This window comes from Prionailurus bengalensis, chromosome D4 (genome assembly GCF_016509475.1).
Source record: "Prionailurus bengalensis isolate Pbe53 chromosome D4, Fcat_Pben_1.1_paternal_pri, whole genome shotgun sequence".
In the NCBI taxonomy this organism is placed as follows: Eukaryota; Metazoa; Chordata; class Mammalia; order Carnivora; family Felidae; genus Prionailurus; species Prionailurus bengalensis.
The window spans coordinates 82,265,839-82,289,713 of NC_057359.1; the positions used below are offsets into that span (position 1 = coordinate 82,265,839).

General features: G+C 41.0%; 3 protein-coding genes across 7 annotated transcripts in view; all 3 read right to left on the reverse strand.

Annotated features, from left to right (window-relative positions):
• RC3H2 (ring finger and CCCH-type domains 2) overlaps nucleotides 1-1,458 on the reverse strand; it is a 52,763-nt gene extending 51,305 nt beyond the window's left edge. For all 4 annotated transcript variants that reach the window (XM_043566847.1, XM_043566846.1, XM_043566845.1 and 1 more), the window contains exon 1: nucleotides 1,225-1,458. The gene's annotated coding sequence lies outside the window, so the exon portion shown is untranslated. The remainder of the gene's footprint in view (nucleotides 1-1,224) is intronic.
• Nucleotides 1,459-2,992: 1,534 nt separating this feature from the next.
• On the reverse strand, nucleotides 2,993-9,217 carry ZBTB6 (zinc finger and BTB domain containing 6). The gene is made up of 2 exons (XM_043566377.1): nucleotides 8,709-9,217; nucleotides 2,993-7,558 (listed from the first exon to the last, which is right to left on the reverse strand). The coding sequence occupies exon 2, from the start codon at nucleotides 7,547-7,549 to the stop codon at nucleotides 6,278-6,280; it is 1,272 nt and encodes a 423-aa protein (XP_043422312.1). The 5' UTR covers nucleotides 7,550-7,558; nucleotides 8,709-9,217; the 3' UTR covers nucleotides 2,993-6,277.
• Nucleotides 9,218-9,818: 601 nt separating this feature from the next.
• ZBTB26 (zinc finger and BTB domain containing 26) lies at nucleotides 9,819-23,580 on the reverse strand. Of its 2 annotated transcripts, none has more exons than XM_043566374.1 (2): nucleotides 23,474-23,580; nucleotides 9,819-14,164 (listed from the first exon to the last, which is right to left on the reverse strand). In XM_043566374.1, the coding sequence occupies exon 2, from the start codon at nucleotides 14,152-14,154 to the stop codon at nucleotides 12,829-12,831; it is 1,326 nt and encodes a 441-aa protein (XP_043422309.1). In that variant the 5' UTR covers nucleotides 14,155-14,164; nucleotides 23,474-23,580; the 3' UTR covers nucleotides 9,819-12,828. The 2 variants fall into 2 exon arrangements, with proteins under 2 accessions (XP_043422309.1, XP_043422311.1); XM_043566376.1 differs by having other exon boundaries at nucleotides 23,478-23,549.
• Nucleotides 23,581-23,875: the final 295 nt, after the last annotated feature.

A 23,875-nucleotide genomic window follows, 5' to 3' on the forward strand; every position in this document is an offset into this window, starting at 1 on the left:
ATAATAATGGCAGAATCCATGAACTTTTCTTAATGTTTGAAGAAGCCTTAACTAAATTTGCAAATTTAACGAGAAAAAAGCTGCACAGACTAACTAAAACATTCGTTTCTTTGCTTTTGGGTGATATTATATCAGTGCAGCATAGCAACATCAGCAATCAGGTTAATCAAAAGTTCCTATTGGAACTTAATAGTTTGACTAATGCAAAAATGGAAAAGAGACTACTTAAACACTTTATTTGGAATAAAAAGTCATTCTCATCACAGCGGTTTGGGGGAGAGTAGGAATTAAAAAGAAGGGACCCAGGTAAGGGGAGAGTAGGAACTAAAAGAACGGAACCAGGGGGTTATTTAAAAAATAAAACGGGCTGGGAATCACAAGATTAGATCTACTTCATGTCAGTGATTACTTGAGACTATTGTGGTGTCAAGGTTCTACATGCCAGTATCTTACACTCCTCTGTGATGAGAAGGATGGAAATGACAGCTACTCTCATCTTCTCCCTTCCTGAAAGCTAAGAGCAGAGAAAAGTAGAGCTGCTTCTGAGAAACAAAGATGCTTTCTACCATTCTTCTAAGATGGTGGAAGAGTCTCCTTAAGAGGCTTCCCCAAGAAGGAAAAATGAAACAGGGAAAGAAGAAAGCCATAGCAAAATTCTCTGGCCGTATTTCATGCCATAGGACCGTCACAGCCACTGTGCAACCACTCTGGTCCGGCTATCTCCCTCCCAGGAGGTTAAGCTCTCTCAGGGCATTGTTTGGCCGTGGTCCCTATTTACCACTCAGATCGCCTCCACCATCCCTGCGCTGAGATCTCAGGAAGCCCCAAGACAGAAAGCCGAAAAGCTAGGAGAGGACTTGGTTTCGAGGTCCTCCTCCAAAACCCCTCTTGCTAAGTGGTGTAGAAAAGGGAGAGAGAACCCTGGCCTTTGCTTGGGTGGGTTCCTTAGGGGTCAGTGGGTTCCCCTCGGCCGGTGTCGAAGGGAGGTGGCCATTTGCGCCGGGCGCTCGGTATTGAAAAAGCCCTACCAGGGAAAGGGGCCTCCGCAGGCCCCGGACTCCGGGCCCGGTCCGAGTGTCAGGTGCGGCCCTCAGTTCCCAACCCTCGGGGCACCGACGACGACAGCACACAGGCCCCGGGCTGCGACCGGTCTCCCGCCCGACCGCCGGGGACTTAGGGACCCAAGCTAGGGCCCGAGCCGCATCGTGCCCGCCCCCGCCCTACCTGTGGGGGCCCGGGCGGGGTCGCTAAGGGCCGCTCCCGGGAGCCCCGCGACGGCGCGGCTTGGCGACGGAGGCGCCTCGTCTCGCCGGGGCAGAGCTCGGCGGCGGTTTCACGACCTCAAACTCCATCGGGAGCTACAGGGACAGCCCCGTTGGCGGCGGCGGAGGCCGCGACGGGGCCTCCTCCTCCTCCCTCCGCCTCCGCCTCCTCCTCCTCCTCCTCTCCAAGGAGGCGGTCCTGGAGGGATCCCGACCTAGATCTCGCGAGAAGATACTCCCCCTTTCACGCGAGATCACGCAGGACAGGGCGTTAGGGAGGTGGAAGGGAGGAGTAGTACCCCCCGCCACCTGGACTGCGCATCAGCTTCCCTCTGGCCGAGACGAACCACCCCCGTCACGTGACTAGGGAGCCCCGGAGCACTGTGGGAGGTGCTGTTAGGAGGCCTAGTCGAGCCGAAAGGGTTGATGGGAAACTCCCTGCACCTTCATCAGCGCCTTGAGCTAGCCTTTAACACTGCTGTGAGGCAGTGTCTGACTCCCCTCATGAAAAAAGTGGTCTCCATTGAGCATAATCTGATACATCTATATTATATGAACTCGACCATAATTATACACTGACTCATTCCCCCAATCCTTCCACATATTTGACAATCTCCCTATTAAAAAAAAACCAAAACAACAAAAAAACCAGCATTTGCTTGCCAGGCACTAACAGATATCTATTACAGAGAGTTCTTCACAAGCTGGCAGAGATCAAAATTCAAGCACAAATTCTGGCATTAATGTCTCAATAAATATTTGTTTAAGGATTTTTCACAGCAAGCTGTGAAGGTTAAATTCCTATTGTTTTTCTAGAAGAAGAAACAGACTAGTATTAGAAATAAGGGAATTCGACTTTATGGACTGCTTACCATGTGCCAGGTCCTGTGTTAAGTAATAAATATTTCATTTTTACCATTTATTTTCGTTTTTATAGTTTATTCATCAAAATAATCCTAAAAAACTGATACTATGTACTCTTTGTTACTGAGAAACTGAAAAACACAGATTAAAAAATTGGCCACAAACTGTGATTAAACTGAAGTCATTTTCCAATGTGAAAACATATGTCCAACAAAGGCATGCGTGAAAGTAAATCCAGTACAAATTTAGACATATGAACATGTAGTTTACAAGCTGTAATAAACTTAATATGTATGTGTATATATATGGTTATTACTATTATACTGCCATAATGTCAGGGAAACAAAAGTGTTTTTCAAAAAATATTTGTTGGCGAAAGACTTTTCTCCCATGCATTTGTATCCTTTCATTCTCTCCTATGACATAAATGCTAATCCAAGAGTAAGGTTCTCAATAATGGTTCATTTGTTCCACTATTTTCCATTTAACTAGATAGTAATGGAAGCATATATATGTATGCTTTTCATTTTACTGGCCAGTGTATATGACACTTTGCTAATATTTTCACGGGTGACCTAACTATTATATTTAATATTACAATCCCAATTTCTGTTCCCTGGCACTCCCTATCCCTGCTTCATTTCCTCCAAGTCTGTTTTCAAAATCTGATATACATTGATTTTACTTGTTTACTGTCTTTCTCCCTCCACTAAAATACAAGCTTCATGAGACCAGGGATTTTTGTCTGTATATCTAACTTCTAGTACTACTGTAAGGATTCCATAAATATTTGTGGAGCGAATGAACAGCCAGAAGAAATAGTTTCATTCCATAAAATTCACAGATGTAGACAAAACACAAAGTTCTCCATTCCTATCTCCAGTTTATTTTTTTCTTATGTAAACATATAGAATAGTTACATCCAAGGAAAAACAGCAAGGATTTTCTCTTATACCAAAGTAACAACCTACCTTTCCAAGATCCTTTATACATTAATGCAGTAAATGAAGAGGCTGAACTCAAACATGTTGTATCTTTCCCCATCATATCAGAAACACAAACAACTAAAAGTGAATGTTTTAAATGAATAAATTCAACACTTTACTTTGCCATACCTGCATTTTTCAAAAGATTCTATTTTCCTGGAATTGTTTATATACATCATGCAAACAGACACTCTCTAGGAATGTTCTGAGATCACTGTGTGCTACTGGACAGGAATAAATAAAAATAAATAACAACCATCACTTTCACAAAACAACCCTTCCCCCCAAGCAAATATCTCAAAGTGCTTACCAAAAATGTCACAAGAATCTTACAAGGCACACATAAAACTTAAACATAGTTCAACCATAATTTTTTTTCAAACAGCAAAGATAGTAGATACCAATTCCTAAAAAAACAGTTTATTACTATTCTTTTACCCTTCCCTCCCATCTCCATCCCTCCCCCACAAAATTTCATCCGAGGAAGCAACATAAGAAAAGTACTTCAATCACAAACTATTTCTGAAAGAAAAATGTTTTCATACCTACAAATGGTCAAATGGGAAAGAAAATTAAATGTTGTACTATCATGTTCTCCAGTGAAAGAAAAACACTACTTAGTTTAGAAAAATTCTGTCTCCAAAGTAGTACTCAAATAGCAACATTCATAAAGACACAAAACTCTCCTCTCTTGCTTTCCCCTCTTCTCTGTTCTTAGGAACTCAGGAAGATTTAACTATAAAATCATGAGAACTTTAGACCTGGAAATGATTTTAGAAATTACCAAGTTGAAATTTATTGTTTTATATATAAGTTTAAGAAAAACTGATAGAGAAGTGACCTGTCCAATGTCACTAAGAAGGACATGGGGGAAGGGATATGAAGTTGGTTTTCTTACCAAAGATGAGAGCTGGACTCTTTAAAGTCTCTCCCAGAGTTAAATTCTGTGGAGAATATATTTTTCCCAAAAATATCACAAAAAAGGATATTTAACATTTGTAACAATCAACATGTGATCAATCACAAAATTCTTATAAATGGTACAAAGTATATTACATTTTCAAATGTGGAAGAGCTTCAACAGAACCTAGAGATAGCAGAAATTCTACATAAAGTTGAGGCGAGTACAGGAGGAATAGAACATTTTGAAAGTAAGATGTATCCAGTCAGGCTTCTTTACTAAAAGTAGTTCCTGCATTTTAGAGAGTATGATTTTCCCTGCAATAGATTTTAATCTTTGTTATGACAATTAAAAGTCTCGTGTTATTTGTACACAGGGAGAGTAGAGAGCAATGGCTCATAACACAATAAAAAATATTACTTTCACTAAAATAATCATACAGTCATGGTTTTGCTTTTGGCTCATTTCTGGAAATACAGAAACTCTAGGGATGGTTAGGATTTTTGTCAACTTGTGGTAAATGAAAAATGCATTAATATACATGAAGTTATTACTAATTAAGAGAACACTAATAGCTAGCCATGTTTAAACTATTCATCTAGTGACAACAACATAATATATATGGCCAACTTAAAGTGAAAAAGGGAAGGGTGCCTGGGTGGCTCAGTTGGTTGACTGCCCGGCTCTTGATTTCGGCTCAGGTCATGATCTCGCAGTTTGTGGGATTGAGCCCCGTGTCAGGCTCTGCACTGACAGTGAGGAGGCTTCTTTGGATTCTCTCTCTCTCTCTCTCTCTGCCCCTCCCCTGCTCGTGTTCTCTCTCTCAAAATAAATAAACATGAAAAATAAGTTTTCAAAAAAAAATAAAGTAAAAACGGAATAAATTATTAAAATACACACAAAGTGGATGACTCTCAAAGTCATTCTGTTTGGTGAAAAAATCATCTCACAAGGGAACACCAGAAGATTCCATTCTGACAATCCACAAAAAGCAAAATTACACAATGGAGAACTATTGCCAGGATTTAGAGACAGGTGGAGGAGTTGACTACAAAGGGGCATCATAAGGGAGTTTTTAGGGATGATGGAATGTTCTGTATCCTGATTGCAGTGGTGGTTGCACAAATTTACATGAATTAAAATTCATGGACATGTAGACCAAAAACAAAGGTCAGTTTTACTACATGTTAACTAGAATATAAAATAAATTTTAAAAAGGAAAGAAAGAAGAATAGAAAGAATATCTTTGGTAAGTTGGGATTTTTTTCTTTAATGTTTATTTTTTAGAGAGAGACCGAGCACAGCTGGGAGAGGAACAGAGAGAGGGAGACATAGAATCTGAAGCAGGGGCCAGGCCCCAAGCTGTCAGCACAGAGCCCAAAGTGGGGCTTGAACTCACAAACTATGAGATCATGGCCTGGGTTGAAGTCAGATGTTTAACTGACTAAGCCACCCAGGTGCCCCAAAATTGGAATTTCTAAAAGAAATTTTTCAGAGTTTCATGCCAATGGTATAATTTCACTGGTCATAAAATTACTAAATACAACTCTGTTAAATAAAATTGAGAAACCTGGGCCCAATTAATCACTTCTAAATTATGTATACTAACAAGTCATGGAAACATCGTTTTAAGATTAGCCCACATACAAGGAAATTCCGCTACTCCCAAGTGAATTTGAAGTGTGTTCCCTTACAGTTTAAAACAAGTACCTTGGTACTTAGTTAAGAATCCAACAGTAGTTTGTAAATATATATATAGATACACACACACATATATGTATATGTGTGTATATATATATATCTATATTTCACCAGTTCTACAAAGAACTAATAATGGATCATAGCGGTTTTTTTTAAGTTATTTTCTCTTCCTGTTATCCTAATTCCTAAAAATTTTTATATGGTTGGGATTTTACATTTGTATCATTTATCTAGAGACTCAAAATTAGAACCTAGAAATACTGCTGGATCCTCTGTCACTGGAATCAAGAATATTTAAGACAGGAACATTATTTCTCTAGTTATACCACTGGGACTTACATATAATACATGAGATAAGACAGCATCCCATTAGCTTTATCATGTCTCCCACACTTTGGAACTGTTCGTAGAAGTTCAGAAAGAATAACACGTGTAGGCAGACCAAAATTAAGACCCAAAGGTGGGGGAGGAGGGGAATGCAGTATAACTATACTGCTGCATTTCTATAGAAAAACTTGCCTAACAGAACAATACAAGGCTTACACAGCAAGGTGTGGTTCTAATTATAGTAGATTTTGCCTTTTGAGATCATGCCTGGGTAGTTTTTCACTACTACTTCTGCCATGGACAGAGGTTAAGTGCTTTTTGAGGGCAGATTTGTGCTTGAAATCCATGTCACAACAGTGGCATTTGTATGGGCGATCTCCACTGTGTATGTTCAAGTGGTCCTGAAGTGTGCTTTTGGCAGTAAAGGTCTTCAAGCACACAGTGCACTGAAAGGGCCGTATGCCCATGTGCCCTCGAATGTGCCGGTTGAGATTTTTCTTCTGTGTAAATGTTTTCCCGCACTGTAAGCACAAGAACAGTTTATGCATCTTAAGGTGGCGCAGATAGTTTTCAACGTGAAGAAATCCTCGGGGACACCTGGGGCACTGGTGCCTCAGTGAATAAGCATCCTCCAGGTTCTGAATCTCATTCACTGTACCATGACTTCCTTCAGTATTCTCACAGAATAAGCTCTGATCTTGATTCCCAGGAACTTCTGCCACTCTGCTCTCAACTGTAGAATTGATCAGTGAATGCTGTGTTTCAGAGAAATACATGGTTGCTTTTGAAGAGGTACAAGGCTGTGAAAACTGCTCACTTTCTACACCGGCAGTACTGATAGATTCCACATGGAGGATACAAATTTCGTTATCTTTAAAACCAATATCTACTGAAGACAGCTCTGGTGACTTCACTTCCTTCCTCTCTGATGTCAACTCTGCTGTAGACTGTAAAACATTGCTTTCTTCTTCTTTTACGTGAAAATCTACGTTTATGGGACTGTCTTCTGAAATTTCAATTATCTCACAGTCTTTATCTGAATTTTCTTCTTCATTTTTAACATCTGGATCAGAGGACTGACACAGGTCGGTATGCTGATTGTTATTTTTCATAGAAAGATCAATTTCCAGATACTTTGACAAAGCTTCTGTGCACTTTTCCACAATGTGAACCATCTGCAGGTAACTAGCAGCAGTCAAATATTTCAAAAGCTCTTTCCTTTTAACTTCAAGTGCTCCCGTATAGCAAGACAGCAACAGTTTTCTGCCAACTTCTGCACTCTGCAAGATGGTGATTCTGACATGTTTTGACTGCGTAAGTAAAAACTGATCTCTCATGAAAGTGGAGCAAGCAGCTAAAATCACCTTGTGCCCCTGGAACTCGGTGTCATTAATATAAATTGACACATCACAAAATAAATTCTGCTGTCTCAAGAGATTCATTTTCTGCAAGACTACATCTCCTTGCTGTTCAAACTGGAAATGCAGGACATCGGATTCAGCAGCCATGGTCACAATCTAAGCAAAATAAAACACAAACATTGATGTAAAGATAGGAAATGCTTTCCTACACTGTGATGGTAAAAACAAACACAAATCCCAAACCTAGATTGGGTAAAAGAAGACTCAAATTCTAATCTGAGTACGAAGAGTGAAACCTATGCCACCGTCTCACAACCCAGAAAATTAGAACGCATTTCTCTATGATCTCTTAACACACTTTTCATATTTTTGTTACAGTACTTATTATACGGAGTTGTACTTAACAGTTTCTGTTTTTCTTCTTGGCTAAATTTTATCTATATTGTGGTCCAGGACACTGTTAATACCTAGGAGTAAGAGGACTTAACATAGTCTCCCACATTAGAAACCTTAATGTAATCTCCAAGCCTCCTATTCCCCGTCAGTACTGCAGGTCCTCGTTCTGTTCCCCGGGGGGACCACTGCAAGGTCTTTCAACAGGTCTCCTTGATACCACACTCTCCCATATTCCCAGCCTCCTCAGTGCCACCAGAACTAACATCTTTTAAAAATTTTTTTTTTTTTTTACTCTCTTCTACTTTAAATTCTCCATTGTTCTCCTCTACCTCCAGAACAGCCTACTCTTTTTAGCAGATAGAAGATCATTCACGATTTGGTCCTAACCATCTTTAAGGCGTTATCTTTTCTCGATTTTTCATCTGAGCTCCTTCCATATTGAGATTTTCACCACTGCCCAGACAAGAAGACCCGAATACACTTTTGCACATGTTATGTTTGCGCTTCCAGGTCCTCTTTTCGGCTAGTGATGTGGCTCCTTTAAGCCCCCAAATCACTTAAGACCGCTGTTGACTCCTCCTTCGGTCTCCCCAACAGTCAGTTCCTCCGAAAAGCACCACGAAAAGGTGCCTGGTTCATCTGAGTTCCCGCAGCGAACGCAGGGGCCGGCACAGAACAGGCGCTGCTGAGGGAACATCTGTTGAACCGACCCGGACCCCAGCTGGCCTGGAAGATCCTGCAGCTCGCCACACACGGGTTCTTCCCGAGCTAAGCCCGCCAAGACCGTAGGCCCTGTCGCCCAAAGGGTTGTAGCACCAGTCCAACATCCCCGCCCGCGCTTAGGGGCCTTCCTCCTCCACCTCGCCCTCTTCAGGCTTCCCACCGGCCCGTCCCGATCGCGCTAACTCACCGACTCAGAGAGCCAGAAAGCAGCTTTCCGCAGCAGCGGCGGCCTAGGCCGGAAGGTGGACTTAGCCTGGGAGGAAACACATCCGGTGTCAACTAGCTCCGCTCCTCACTGGGGTGGGCTGGCGTCCCGGAAGGACATCCTGAGACAGTCTCCCTTCCTCACTCCCCCCGCTCCTGGAATGACAGAGAGGCACCCGAATTCCGGCAAATCCCATCTCTCCTGCCCCAGTTTCGGCACGCGAGCCGTTCCCCTTCGTGAGTTCTCCCCAATGTCCGTATCGCACGCAGACGGGTTGTGAACTGGGGTACACCGCACCTATTCGGAATAATCTGCGCCGGAACCGTTGGGAGGCCCTCATGGGCTGTTACGGGCCGGGCCGGGCCGGGCCGGGTTTTCCTCACTCGGCCTTCTACAATTTCAAAGGTGGCAGAGGAGAGGAGAGGAGACTGCCATGGGGATCAACATTCGAGATTGCCTAGCTAATGACCATCAGGATCTGACTCCCACCTCTGGATCTCACTTTACCAATCCTTCGCGTGTCCCCGTTCCCCACCCACCAGTTCTGGTCGAACCCAGGCCTTGTATCTTAACTCTTGGGGCTGCTTCCTCCCACGTGCCCTATCCATCCTCCTCCCTATCATCCTTCAAAATCTTGTTCATAAATCACGTCATCCCTGAAGCCATCCTGAACTGCCCTTGAATTAGTTGGCTCCCCGTTGGGAGCCTGTAAACCCTTTGGCCGCCTTCATTATTGCAATTATCATACCTGTAATGAAATCTGTGACCCATCTGATCGGAGGTATTTAGGACAGTGATTTATGATCTCCGCATTCCCTAAATCTGGCACTGAGTAGGCGTCAGGTATTTGCCAAATGAAGTTATGTCTGAACCAATTCTGAAAAGCAGCAGCTCTACCCTTCAGTCAACAGGTTCTCCTGGAAGTAACTGACCCAACTAACAATTTCTGGTTAACCAGATTTGCTTCGGAGGCCAAGCTCGGCGTGCTTGATTAATAAACAATAGGAGTGAAGAAAGCATTTCTTTTTCAAATTCGGGCAATTGAAAAGGAAAGCAGGAGGGAGAGAAAAAAGAAACCACTGACACCACAGATTTAATTGTCACACTTTTATTAAGGAAACTTCCCCATAATAAGTGAAGAGGTAGTTCATAGTATGTCTAACATACAACAGACTTAGAACAGCTATTCACCAGCTGAAATAAAATATTCTGGTTTGTTTGTTTAGGACAATCTTTTAGAAGTGGTGACTCTGGTCACCATTTAGAGATCTTCTAATAAAGAAACTAAAACAAAACCACATCTGATTTACTTCAGAGCCACTTCAGTTTGTGTTTGTCTTTAAAATTAAATAAATAAATAATGGTGACACGGTAATTTTTTAAAAACCAAGTTATGGTAAAGAGAGTCCTTTTTAATTATCTTGGGGATCCATAAAATACAAATGCAGAATGACTAAGGTTTTAGAAAACCTTTCTTCTCTATAAGAATATGACTAGTTTTGAAAGTCATCTTCCCTTATAAAATGTATTTGATATCAGTAACTTGACCACTTTGAAATACAATCTAAGAAACATGTATAAAGAAGGAGAAAAGTCAAGTCCCACCAAAATTAAGAAAATGTCTCACAGAAACAAAACACCTCTCCAGCCAAGAAATGGAGGAGACTGTAAATCACTTCAGTGGTTTGCAGTTGCAAAAGGTGAGAACCAGTTTTACTGATTAAAAAACCCCATCAAGATGCTGATTTTAAGTGATCAAAGAAAGCAAGGCATTTTCTTTATTATTCCCAGTATAAAATCACCTTCTCTAAGACCACATGAGACCATATGAGACCACATGAGACCATAAGCTCTGTGAGGGCAGGGACCTTAGCAATCTTACCTTCAATATCCTCAGTATCTAGCATAGTGCCTGGCAACAAAGGTACCCAATAAATGTTTCTCAGATGACTCAATGAACCCAGAAATAGTCTCCAACCAAAGAGACCAATCATATTGAACTCATGTCTTTTAGTCTTCAAACCAGTAACAAAAACAGGACATGAATGTAAGTGAAGGAAGCACTCCAACTTCCTATTTCCCTATGATGAAATGATGTTCAGAGAAACACTGGTTAACATTAATGTCTCACTGTTGCATAGAACTGGTACTCTTTGGCTGGATCATATAAAACTCAGAATGCTAGGTAGCATCATTAAACCATAAAATGAGTGACTTTGGGCATAAGATACCTATTAGTCTTATCACTCAATTTTATTCTCATTTTAAGGATTTTAACAAAAGGTAGAAATTATACCTCAAATCAGATTCACATGTAAATGCATCAAATTATAACAGCTCGAAGAATTCCCTGTGACTATTCAAGTTAAACTCAAGTTTTGGTTTATCTGTACATGCATTCTCATAGCTCAAAAGTAAAAACAAAAGCCCAATGGAAACTAAATAAACACTGCTTCCAGACAAAATCAGATTCACATTTGTTTCCTTCTCACATTATTCTTACTTGTCTTTTTTCTCCCTGACCACCATCTAGCAAATCAATCACTTGCTTGAGCAGAATGTAATATTCATTCTAACCAAAAAAATAATTAACAAAAATACATCCTTCCTGTGATGTTTTGTTTGTAAAACCTGGGCTGTCTCAAAAAGCCAACAGGGATTCCAAAAAGTGAAGCACAAACTAGGAGCTTTTTGCTGATAATAATACCCTTGATCATGTACTAAATCTTTTTAAGCTAAGAGATAGTGAGAAATAAGGAGAGATTAGCTCATATTTTTAGTCACTTCTCTACTTTGGCCAACCTTGGCCAGGCCACCTCTTTGGGCTTTGGATACCCCAGCTTAAATAAAAGAGGTGGAGTATATGATCGCTTAAAGATTCTCTAAGGGACCCTAAGACTCCTATTACCTAAATCTAATTCATGAGTCAAAAACTACTAAGACTCAAAATTTTCTTTCTGAACTATAACATGTGCTTTAGGAAAAACAATTGTGTCTTTCCATATTGGAAGATCAATTCTGCATTAGTGATCTATCAAACATGGCAAGGTGGGACTATGTACCTTTTTAGGACTATCTGAATGCAAAAACCCAATTGCTCCTTCTGTGATCCACTTTTTTCATCCATCTTAGAAACTAGTGTACATGAAGAAATGAGGATACAGAGATTATTACAGTACAACAGACAAAACTCTGAAGGCCAAACTCACCTTTGGGAAGGCTAACCTCTAAAACAATCCAGAGACTGACTCCCAAATAGCCTCTTTTGAGAGAGACCATTATACTTTAGCACATTTTCAGTGTGCCTGGGGCAATCCTGATTTGAAAAGCGTCAACAAGTACGATACACATTAATTATAAGCATTTGGCTTCTTTTCGGGAAGACCTCCCATGTAAGTGCTATTGTAAATTGTACTTCTATCCTTTGTTAATTATGCTTCTCATGCTAACTATTTGTCTGTAGGTGTTGCCGAAAACATTGTACTCTGGTCTATGTGAACAACACAGTGACATGAAGTTGGGCTATAATACTGTTGAAAAGAGCACAGAACAACCCAAAATACTTCATAGCCAGCTCCAAGACAAGTACAAATGGTAGGAGGCAGATTCATTATCAATAGGCAATTAACAATAGGCAGCCAGAAGTTTTATCACATATTCAGGCCAAGAGCAATATCCTCCTATATCTCAGCCTGTTTTCTGCCAAAGAAAAATACTATTCACTTCTCTTAGCACAGCATCTATTAGTGGACCATAGGTGATGTTATTAACTCACTGGTACCCTCAGGATGTGCCCAGTGAAAAGCCTAAAATAGTGTCGGTCTAAAACAAAGGTCAATGTTAGGTAGACAAACGGAATACTCCTTGGAAAAGTAAAACAGACATCACAGGATAAATAATTCAAAACACGAAATGGGAGAGGGCAAAAGGAAGGCAAGACCACTCCAAGTGGTAAGTTGCCTGGTCTGTTAGTGCTTTGACTCACCCCTACAACCTGCACAGAGGCTTTGGAGAAGTCAAACTAGCAAAATCACTCCTAAAAAGATTCAAGACTATTGCCACGTTTTCAGTCAGTTCTAAGTTGTGAGCATAAAGCCCCTACTCAATTCACACAAGTACTATCGTTTCTTAAGTTCAAGACAGCTTGGGCCAGTTTACCTGCATCCAGGACCTGTGTTGCATCAGGCTGTGGCTGACACCCTTTAGAGTCTGAGACTGTTGTACATGCAAAAGAATCAAAATCCACTGTGAGGTCTTGCACATTTCTTTCATTGGCATTATCAAAACTGTTTTTGCCATGCAGCTGTTTAAGATGTTTCCTCAAAACTGGCTTATGTGCAAAAACCATGTCACAATAGTTACACTTATGGGGCTTATCTCCACTGTGAAGGTTAAGATGATCCTGTAAGGAACACTTCTGAGAAAAGGTTTTCCCACAGATCTTACACTGGAAAGGTTTAATGCCGGCATGCACACGCATGTGTCGATGAAGGTTGCCTTTCTGAGTAAAAGTCTTGCCGCAGAGTAGACACATAAAGAGTTTGTGCATTTTTAAATGGTTGGCGTAGTTCTCCAGGTGACGAAACACCCTGGTACACTTTGGGCACTGGTGATGCCACTGTAGGCCTTTGTCTACACCTCGAATATTAGGCCCAAAGACATCTTTTGAGGCCATGATGATATTATCACTGCCTGCGTAAGAGAGGGCATAATTGTGGAGATGGTTTTGTTCTATTTCACTTACTCTGTTTTCCACAGTTGAATTTATCAGGGAATGCTGGGGCTCTGATGAATGTAAAGCAGTGGGTTCAGAAGAAATAAACTGGTTCTGATCTTTTTTACTTCTAACCTCAGATACATCCCCAATAGATTCTACCTTAACAATCTGAATATCACTGTCCTCCATATCCATACTGTCTTCAGATGGATGAATACAAGGTGAATCCTGTTTTGGGGAGCCTCTGGCATCTCCCTGCTGTTCTTTTGACTGGGGAGAAGCACTCTGTGGTTCACATCCCTCTTTACTATCCATTGGTTGTTTTGGCTTTATAAACTTCCACAAGGCCTGTGTGCACCGTTCTACAATGTGGCTCATCTGAAGAAAACTTGCAGCAGTCAAGTAATTGACCAGTTCCATTTCAGGGAATTCCAGCACACCACTATAACAGGATAAGAGCAATTGTCTCCCCACTTCGGAACTCTGCAATATGGAGATTTTCACCTCTCTGGAATCATTCAGTAAAAACTGGTCTCTTAAGAAGGGGGAACCTGCAGCAAACACAATTTTATGCCCCTGTACCTCAATATCATCTATGAGAACTGTAACATCACAAAATTTATTCTCTTCTCTTAATTTGTTCATTTTTTGTAACATTGAATCTCCATAATTTTCAAACTTGAAGTGAAGGAGATCTGATCTTTCAGACATTTTGGCAGACCTAAAGAACAGAAATGTAAAAAGGATGAATTTAAGAAAATTCAAACAATTAAGAAACCTGGATTTTTCCTTCCAAAACCAAATTTGTGTTGTCATATCTCTTTGTCTGTATCCAAATGATATTTTCCTTGAAAGAGGAAGCTAGTGTAACAGCTTTCAAAGGCTGTTAAAAATTAGTCCTTACCAACATCAAGTGTCAATGGCACCTAAGGAGTGGACTTGTATTAGTGTACATGGCTTGGCATCCATTCAACTTTTTAAGATACTTAATACAAGAACAGTGTTTGAGTTACTCCAAGAGCATTTTCTTGCTTCTCAAATCAGAATTTTATCAGGTTTCAAAAACAAACTGAAAACATCCCAGCAAGTAATAACAAAGTAACTGTTTTCTTTTGCATGATACTGTGAAATCCTGCTTCTTCAAAGACAAAATGTTTTCCTTTGCTTTCTATTTTTTAAAATAATGTCTTTTTTTTTAAGTTCTATTTATTTATTTTGAGAGAGAGATGGTGAGAGCACAAGTAGGGGAGGAGTGGACAAAGAGGAAGAGAGAGAATCCCAAGCAGGCTCTGTGTTGCCAGCACAGAGTCCAACGTGAGGCTTGAATTCACAAACCATGAGATTATGACCTGAGCCAAAATCAAGAGTCAGATGCTTAACCAACTGAACCACCCAGGCGCCCCTCTTTGCTTTCTATTTTAAAGAACTGCAGTGACATTTATTGCCCCATTCCTTGGTAAATACTCTTCTACTTAAACTGATGGGAATTTATTCATACAAGCATTTCTGCAATAAACTAAAAGTCACAAACTTAAAGGGACAATGTTTACACAGTATCAAAGGCACAGGTCTTTATCCTGTGCATTTTGGACAAATATAACTCTCAAACATTTCTTGATATAGAAAGTAAATAAAATATTTGATATAGAAAAACCAGATGAGCCACTTGGTGGGAATCTGAGTAGGAATAAAGTCGATCAAATGAATAGCTTAGAGATTTTGTTCCTTCTTCTTTATCCCTCTTTATCTATCATTACTCATCAACTGGACTAATAGAATAGGATCATAAATGTTCCTTGGGCTCCAGCTTCTGTACCTTCTAATCCAGCTTCTATACCACATGTCAGCTTTCAAAAATGTTGGCTCTGATTATATCTAACCCCCGCCTAAAATCCTTCTGTGACTTCCCATTGTCTCCTGGATGAAGACTAACCTTTGAGTATAAACTGATGAAGTAAACCTCATAATAATTAAGGTAAACATTGGTGTAATGCATTCAACCATGGAGAAGGTGTCTTTGCCAAACTCTCTGCCTTTCTGTCCCTTTATGTAGCAATTCCCTTGGAGAAAGTCACTATGTTTTGATTCCATACTCCCTAAATGATTTTCTGGTAATTTGGCTTCCCATGTGTCTCTCTACAGGGAAGAATGAATTAGCCATGCCAACAGGATAATTCCAGTCCCCCAGTCATTATAAAAAAAAGTAAACTGGCAGCCTGTTTATGCAGCAGTCTTCTGTGACATCAGGTATATCAGCTCTGCTCTTGAGAAATAATCTCAGTGCATCAATAAATTTACCTTGAATGTTGTGCATTCATCAACTCTGTAGTGGAGAATCACATGAGACAACCAGCTGTGCTTGGCCACATCTGGATCCTGAAGCCCAATCTTTACAATCTTATCTTCTACAACAGTGACTAAGCAAGGCTCATAGAACATCAGCTCCTGAAGCAGAGTCCAGATCTTATTCATACTGCATACAAACTCATAGTGCATGACAGCACTCTATTGACTCCAGCTCTTAGCACAGTTGCAGTTCTCTCTTTAGTCTAGAGCACTACTCTAATACGAACTCTTCTTCCTTCCTTCCTTCCTTCCTTCCTTCCTTCCTTCCTTCCTTCCTTCCTTGTAATCTCTACACCCAACATGGGGCTCAAACTCATGACCCTGAGAGCGAGAGTCAGACACTCTACCAATTGAGACAGCCAGCCAGGCACCCTATGACTCCTTTATTTTATTTCTTGAGGCCCATACCTAACCTCTTACACTAAAACAGTTGTCTTTACTGGACCTATCGCATAGCACTTCCAACGTTAACACTCAAAATACTTTATTAAATACAGTACCCGTTCCTTCCCCTCCAACTGCAAGCTTCATGGCATTAGCAGGAAACATCTCCACCCCACTCAATGAGGCTGATGCTGGGAACCTGCTTCTTCTAGGGCAAAACACTTTTTCCTTTTGCTTTAAATTCTACTTATTGCAGCCACATTACTGGCCAGAACCTCTTCTGTTCAAACTGGTGTGTATTCCCATCACCTAAATATTGTACTAAACATATAGTAGGTGCTCAGTTGGTATTTGTTGAACCTACAGGAGCTGACAGCAGAAAGAAGGAAGAATTGCTGTTAGGAAGATCAGCTCAGTCTGTGAAAGCATTACGGCTCTGAGGCCACGAAAGCCTAGAAAGGAATGAAAGTGGGAATAAGGGGTAAAGAAAAATAGTAAAAGATATTTTGAGGAACTTGGTAAATGACTAGATCCAGAGAATGAAAAAAAAAAAAAAGGGATGTATAAAGGTTTCAAACTTAAGAGTTCAACTGAATGAAACTATCACTGAAAGAGGTGAAATGTAGGAGGGGGAACTGGTATGGCACAGGTATATTAACAAACATATACAGACATAAATGAACTTTTCCTTTGTATGGCATTCTGAATGTACAGGTATGAATAATTACAATAAAAATGAAAGAGGAAGGAGGCAGAGAAGCAAATGCAGCATCAGAGAAAAAATGGTGAATATCAAAAAGGAAAAAATCTAGGAGATACAAGAAACATATCAAAAAAGAAAGCAGCAAAACTGTATTATCACTGGCTAGTTTTAGCAATCACAGTATCCTAATTCAGTCATTCTGGAAACAGTGAATGCCCCAATTTATAACCAGAAGTTATAAAAATGACTGTTGTTTCAAGTGGCCAAACAAAAGGGGCATTCTTTCTTAGAGTTTAGCTTGCCCTTAGTCACCCTCAGGTCAGTATTTTTCTACACATACCCAAAAATGATCATTAATTGCTTCCACCTATAGGATGACAATACACACAGTGTTTGAGACAACTATCCTCAGAAATAACTGTTCTTTGAAGTTCCAAAGATGAGGAGCTGGAGTACTTCCTATCAATCAGCCTCAAGAAACTTAACAGCGAGAGCAGCCCAACAGTTACCCAAAGAAAGTGCTGGCTTTGATTGCTCTGCTCTAGTCTCAGAATATGAGGAAAATTGTTCTGTTTACTTTAAGTTTTCCCTAATATGTGTCAGTGCATTCTATTGGCTGTCTTTGATACACTCTTATTTCTGGGCCACGTAGTTTATCCCTTAATCAATTGCTGTTACTAGTTTCTCTTTTCAATACAATTTTAGTTATTTGAGGGCAAGGACCAACTGTTACTTGTTTTTTAAATATTTTTATTAAAAAAATTTTCTTAAATGCTTATTTATTTTTGAGGGGGGGGGGAGGGAATGGGGGAGGGGCAGAGAGAGAGGGAGACACAGAATCTGAAGCAGGCTCCAGGCTCTGAGCTGCCAGCACAGAGCCCGACGTGGGGATCGAACTCACAAACCACAAGATCATGACCTGAGCCGAAGTCCCATGCCCGCCACTGGACTGAGCCACCCAGGTGTCCCACAACTGTTACTTTTTATACAGCTCATTCAACAAGACCAGCACAATAATTAACTCTTTAATGAAATCATTATTGTACTATGGTAGAGATGCTCTTCATTATCATCTTTTCCGCTTTTGAGTGTCCTGGGGAAACTTTTTCTTGGGTTTGTTTCCAAAATGGCTTTGACAATGTAAAACCAAATTTTAAATATATATATATACACATATATATACACATATATATACATATATATACACACATACATATATATACACATATATATACATATATATACACATATATACATATACATATATATACACATATGTATATACATATATTTTTTTTTTACTTTTGAAAAATGTCAAAATAGAAAGGAATAACTGTGTTTCTTATAAACTGGCTTAACAACATGAGAAATAGTAGCTAATCTTTATTGAATCCTTGCTATGTCCCAGGTATAGTGCTAAGTGCTTTACCTAAATTGACCCACCTAATCCTCAAAATCTCTAAGAGGTAGGTATTATTATCATCTCCATTTTGCATATAAAGTCTTGGAGGATATAAGAAACTTGTTCAACTTATGAGAGGTGGAAAGTATTAAGTGTTAGAGCTGGAAATTGGGCCCAAGCTACGTGATGCCAAAATCCATGTATGAAACAAGACTAGCTGAAGTTTTATGAATAATGTTAACTGGGGAACTGCTCAGACTTCCTTTCTCATATCCATTCAGCTGTACAGTTATGATTTTCATAACTTTTGTGTATTCAGTTATGCTTCAATAAAAGGTTTAAGTTAAAAAACAAAAGAGTACAATGTAAAGCCAAATTTGTGTCAACTCTAGAGAACTTTAATAGGAAACCATTTGGGTACGAGTCGTATTCTTGATTGCATTTTATTCCCTCAGCCTTGTTTTTTATCTTCGTTTGTCACCTATGTTATGTTATTTTCCCATCTTTTGTGTATTTATATTTGTATACTAAGTCTGATGTCATTTGCAAATAAAAGGGACTGTAGTTAACTTCTAAGCATAGTAGTAGTTTTTCCTAAATTTCATAAAAATCACTCACATAATTCTAGATTATAGTAGAGCTTCTAGTAACTAAAAGTAAAGAACTTATCAGGTAGAAGAGGGACTTGGTCACCACATTGTTGAATCTTTTCACAGAATGACTTCCAAATTCTCTCTCTTTATTCCAGCATTGCCACAGTTCAGGCCCTTATCATCCATTGCCTAGGTGATTGCAATTATATCTGCATACTGCCCAGTTTCTATTAGCAAGCTCTGAATGACCTATTTCTCACACATCAATGTAATAGGAGTATTCTCACTTAAGATCACTTTTTCTGGGGCGCCTGCGTGGCTCAGTTGGTTAAGCATCCAACTCTTGATTTCATTTCAGGTCATGATCCTACAGTTCGTGGGTTCAAGGCCCACATCAGGCCATGCACTCACAGTGTGGGACCTGCTTGGGATTCTCAGTCTCTCTCTCCCTCTCTGCCCCTTCCCCCGCTTGCGTGCACGCGCACGCTCTCTCAAAATAAACATTTTTTTAAAAGATCACTTTCTCTTTGTTATATTTATACAATTCTTTCATAATTATCTCCATAACAAATGTGCCAACTGATCTGAAAATTCCTGTTCAAACAGGAGTAACCAAAAAGGATCAATGGATATTCTAAGTTGGACAATGTTTATTGCTGTGCTACAGGCAATGAGAAAATATCCAAGTTTCTTATTTCATTTTTAAAAAAATATTTATTTCTTTTGTCAACGTTTATTTATTTTTGGGACAGAGAGAGACAGAGCATGAACGGGGGAGGGGCAGAGAGAGAGGGAGACACAGAATCGGAAACAGGCTCCAGGCTCTGAGCCATCAGCCCAGAGCCCGACGCGGGGCTCGAACTCCCGGACCGCGAGATCGTGACCTGGCTGAAGTCGGACGCTTGACCGACTGCGCCACCCAGGCGCCCCTATTTCTTTTTGACTGAGAGAGCGAGCATGAGTGGGGAAGGGGCAGAAAGAGAAGTGGACAGAATATCTGAAAGGGGCTCTGCACTGACAGCAGCAAGCCTGATGCAGGGCTCAAACTCACGACCCAAGTCGAAGTCAGAGGTTCAACCGACTGAGCGACCCAGGCGCTCCAACCAAGTTTCTTATTTCAAATGCCTCTAATAACGACTTACAAGGAAAACTTTTCTATTCCATATACTAAACTCCCAAGCTGTAGGTCAGTCTCTTTTCTCATCTACCTCATGAAAGTACCCTTACCTTTCAACTTAGCACACATAACTACGTGGAAATTTTTCTTTGTCTCTCATTAACACCATACTTCATTTTCAAAAAGGTTACATTATATTACAGCCTTTATCTCTGTAAGCCTCAATCTTTTTCTTCTTATGGGTAACTTTTATGGCACTACATTCTCCCAAATTCTCAATCTTTTATTTTGTTTTTACTTTTACTTTTAAGTAATATACACAGAAATATATCTTCCTTGGAAAAAAAATTTTTAACTTTATTTATTTTGAGAACGAGAGAGGGTGCATATGTGTGCTAGCAGGAGAGGGGCAGAGAGAGAGAAAGAGAGAAAGAGAGAATCCCAAACAGGATCTGCACTGTCAGCGTGGAGCCAGACGCAGGGCTTGAACTCACGATTTGTGAGATCATAACCTGAGCCGAAATCAAGAGTCACACGCTTAACTCACTGAGCCACCCAGGCGCCCCTACATTCTCTAAAAAAATCTCAAAATCCCCATCCTCATGGCCAACCTTAACCAAATTTAACTTTACCTCAAGCTACTCAAAAGTACCTGCCCTAGGCCACTATTCTATCATATGAAATGTATGATGCCTAAACTCCTGCACTGTCTAAAACCCAGCAAATCAAAAATAAGTATCAGTGGAGAATACCTCTGAGAACAGTGGACATGAAGGAGGTGGTATGCTATTACTCTAATAGATCGAGATAGAAATAACGAGGGCCTGAACATTGACAACAATCATATGGATACAGAGAGGAAACAGATTTGAGAGATATTTCAAAGAACTGATGGACTGCTAACCAAGGTGGGGTTCAAGAAAGGATAGTTTAAGATGACTCCAAGACATTAGACTTGAATGACTGGATTAATTTGGCAGGTTGCCACTCAATAAGCTAGGGAATATTAGAGGGGATGAAAATGGGTCTGGTCTTAAAACGTTTAGCCAGAGAATCCTACATGACATAATGGGGAAGATCCGTTACCTCGCTAGACATGGGTGCGAAGCTGAAGAGGAGACCCAATTATACATAGTAAGTGATCAATGAAAGTATGGCATAAATTGACCTAATTGTGAAAGAAACTGACCTAAAATGGCACTGACTTGAATAGGATCTAAGACAGAAAAAGAGAAATAAAAATCAAATATATAATACAAACATAAGCCCATTACTTACCTGCTCAATTCGGATCTCCTTCCAAGCCTCTCAATTTTTTTTATCAATGAATCTATCTTTGCCTAAATTTTTCCCATTCTTGTCAGCCCATATTCAGTCACTGCTTAGTGCAGTGGATTAAACAATGGTTTCTGAAGCCATATTTCCTAGGATCAAAACCCTGTTCAACCACTTTACTAGTTGTGTGATCCTGGGCAAGTTAATTAACCACTTCTGTGCTTCAGTTTTCCCAACTGTCAAATAGTAATATTACTTCATAGGGTTGTTATGGGAAATTAAAAATTAGGTTAATGTTTTAAAGAGCTCAGAACAGTGTCTGGAATGTGCTTGATAAGCATTTGTTAGGTGAATAAACAAATAAAGCCTGTCAACTTTCTTTGTGAAATCCTTCACATGTGGTCTTTTCTCATTCTCATTTAACACCAAACCAGTTGAGGTCCTCGTTATTTCATATATCACCACCTCATCACTCTACTAAAATTGGTTTTTAAAAGGTCTCTAACGCTCTCTCTCTTTTTTTAAGTAATCTCTATGCCCAACCTGGGGCTCGAACTCTTGACCCCAAGATCAAGAGCCAAATGCTCTATGGGCTGAGCCAGTCAGGCGCCCCACTAATGATCTCTAACTAAAGAAATGCAATCTTTTTTTTTTTTTCTCATTCCCCAAATGCTCTGCATGCATTGTCCCATGCACCTTCCTCAAAATTTTCTTCTCTTGATTCTGGGTCTTCTTGGACCCTGCACTTTTATACATTATCCCCTACCTCTGTTTTTGCTGTCCCTCCAATTCCTCTTTCTGCTTCATAAATGCAGCCATTCTCCCCAAATATTCCCATCTTTCTCACTACTTACTTCCTGATGCCAAATATCACCACAGCTTCTACTTTGATACCAATAACTCAAACTTCTCAAACTTTTACCTCTAGCTACAACACTGGGGTTGAGCTGCGGATTTTCATTTCCAACTCTTTACTGGAGAGTTTTATGTGGCTATTCTATTATACCTTTAATTCAATATATCCAAAAAATAAATTTGCACTCTACACTGATTATGGTTTTGTTGCTGATAACGGCATCAACATTCTCCAAATACCAAAGGCCTAAAACCTAGGAATCAGCTTTGCTACCTCTTTACCCCTCAACATCCAATTTATTACGGAGTCTTCACATCATTCACTCCAGCATACTTCCCTTCTTTCCAGTTACACTGTCATAACTCCATTTCAGGACTTCATTAGCTTTCACTAGGCTTATCCCATTACTGCTTCAAAAGAATTTCCAATAAGAATACCCAGACATTAGCTGAAGAATCCATAATCAGCTTATACGTTCCTTTTCTATAGACTGACTTATAGAACAACGTGGCTTTCTACAGAGCAAATCTGACTGTATAAGTCTCCTGCTTAAACCTCCTTAAAAACTACCCATCTCTTTCAGGGTTAAACCTTTCACTATCTGGACCTCAGCCTACTTGCCCAGCCTCTTATCTCATCCTATGCACAAGAGCCCCCTATTTCCTCCTCTTCACACACAATTTACCCTCAGTCATTCCTTCACAGCCTTGCAAACTGTTCCTTCTGCCTGAAAAGCTCTTCTCCACTTTATCCTCCCCATTTAGACGTCAATTTCATTCTTCAGCTTTCCTAGCAACTGTCCCTTAAGCAGTTCACACATATACGACTGATATATATATCGCAAGAGTAATTATTTGTTTATATCTGGCTCCCAAACTTGACCCTGGAAAACTGGAAGGGTATCTTACGAAGCCTCCGTGCCTGGCATAGAGTCAGTAATAGAAAAGGTGCTGTGGCCAGTGGCCGATTTGGGGGAAACCCCGGCAAAAGTGTAACCTAGGTCAGCACGCATAGTGAGTCTAGCGGGCTGGCACTGAGGCCTTGCCAGCGTCTCAGCTCTGGCACTTCTTACAAGATGCCAGAGTCAGGCATCCAAGCCAACTGCTGGGCCCTGGGCTGGGGTCCCAGGAAGAGGTCCCTAGGGCATAGTTAGGCTCCCCACTCCAGGCGCGGGGAAGGGAAAGGGGCGGGGCACAGCATGGGCCGGGTCAAGGGTTCCTTAAGTTTCCCGGGGCCTAGGCCAGCTCCTCGACCCCATCCCAGAGCAGGTCCCAGCCAATCTAGGGCCCCAAGGGGGCTCCCTCTTGAGAGACCCCGTACCCCTGCCCGGCGCTCCAGCCGCCTCCGCACTTACAGACCCGGGAGAAGGCCACCGTCAGGATCCGGCACCGCCAGGAGCTCCGGCCCCTCGGGGCTCCGGGAAGGGGGAGGGGCAGGGAACCCGAGCCAAAGGGGGACCCAACGGAACCGGAAGGGCAGCCCTCGCCGGACAAAACAACTTCCAGGTCCCATGGTCCTCTCCACCAATCGGAAGGCTCGGAGGGCCACTGGCCCGGGAGAGGGACTTAGCGCGCGGAGGACCGGGTGCGGGGGACCGGGTGCGGGGGACCGGGTGCGGGGGACCGGAAGAGTTCTGCTACGAGGGTCTCACCCACGACACGGTGGCTGGCTGCGGTTTCGCGTCCGGGTCTTAACCCCTGGGTGCTTCGCCCCTTTGCAGCGGCTCCTCCACCTGCTGCCCGCAGAGGCTTGAAGG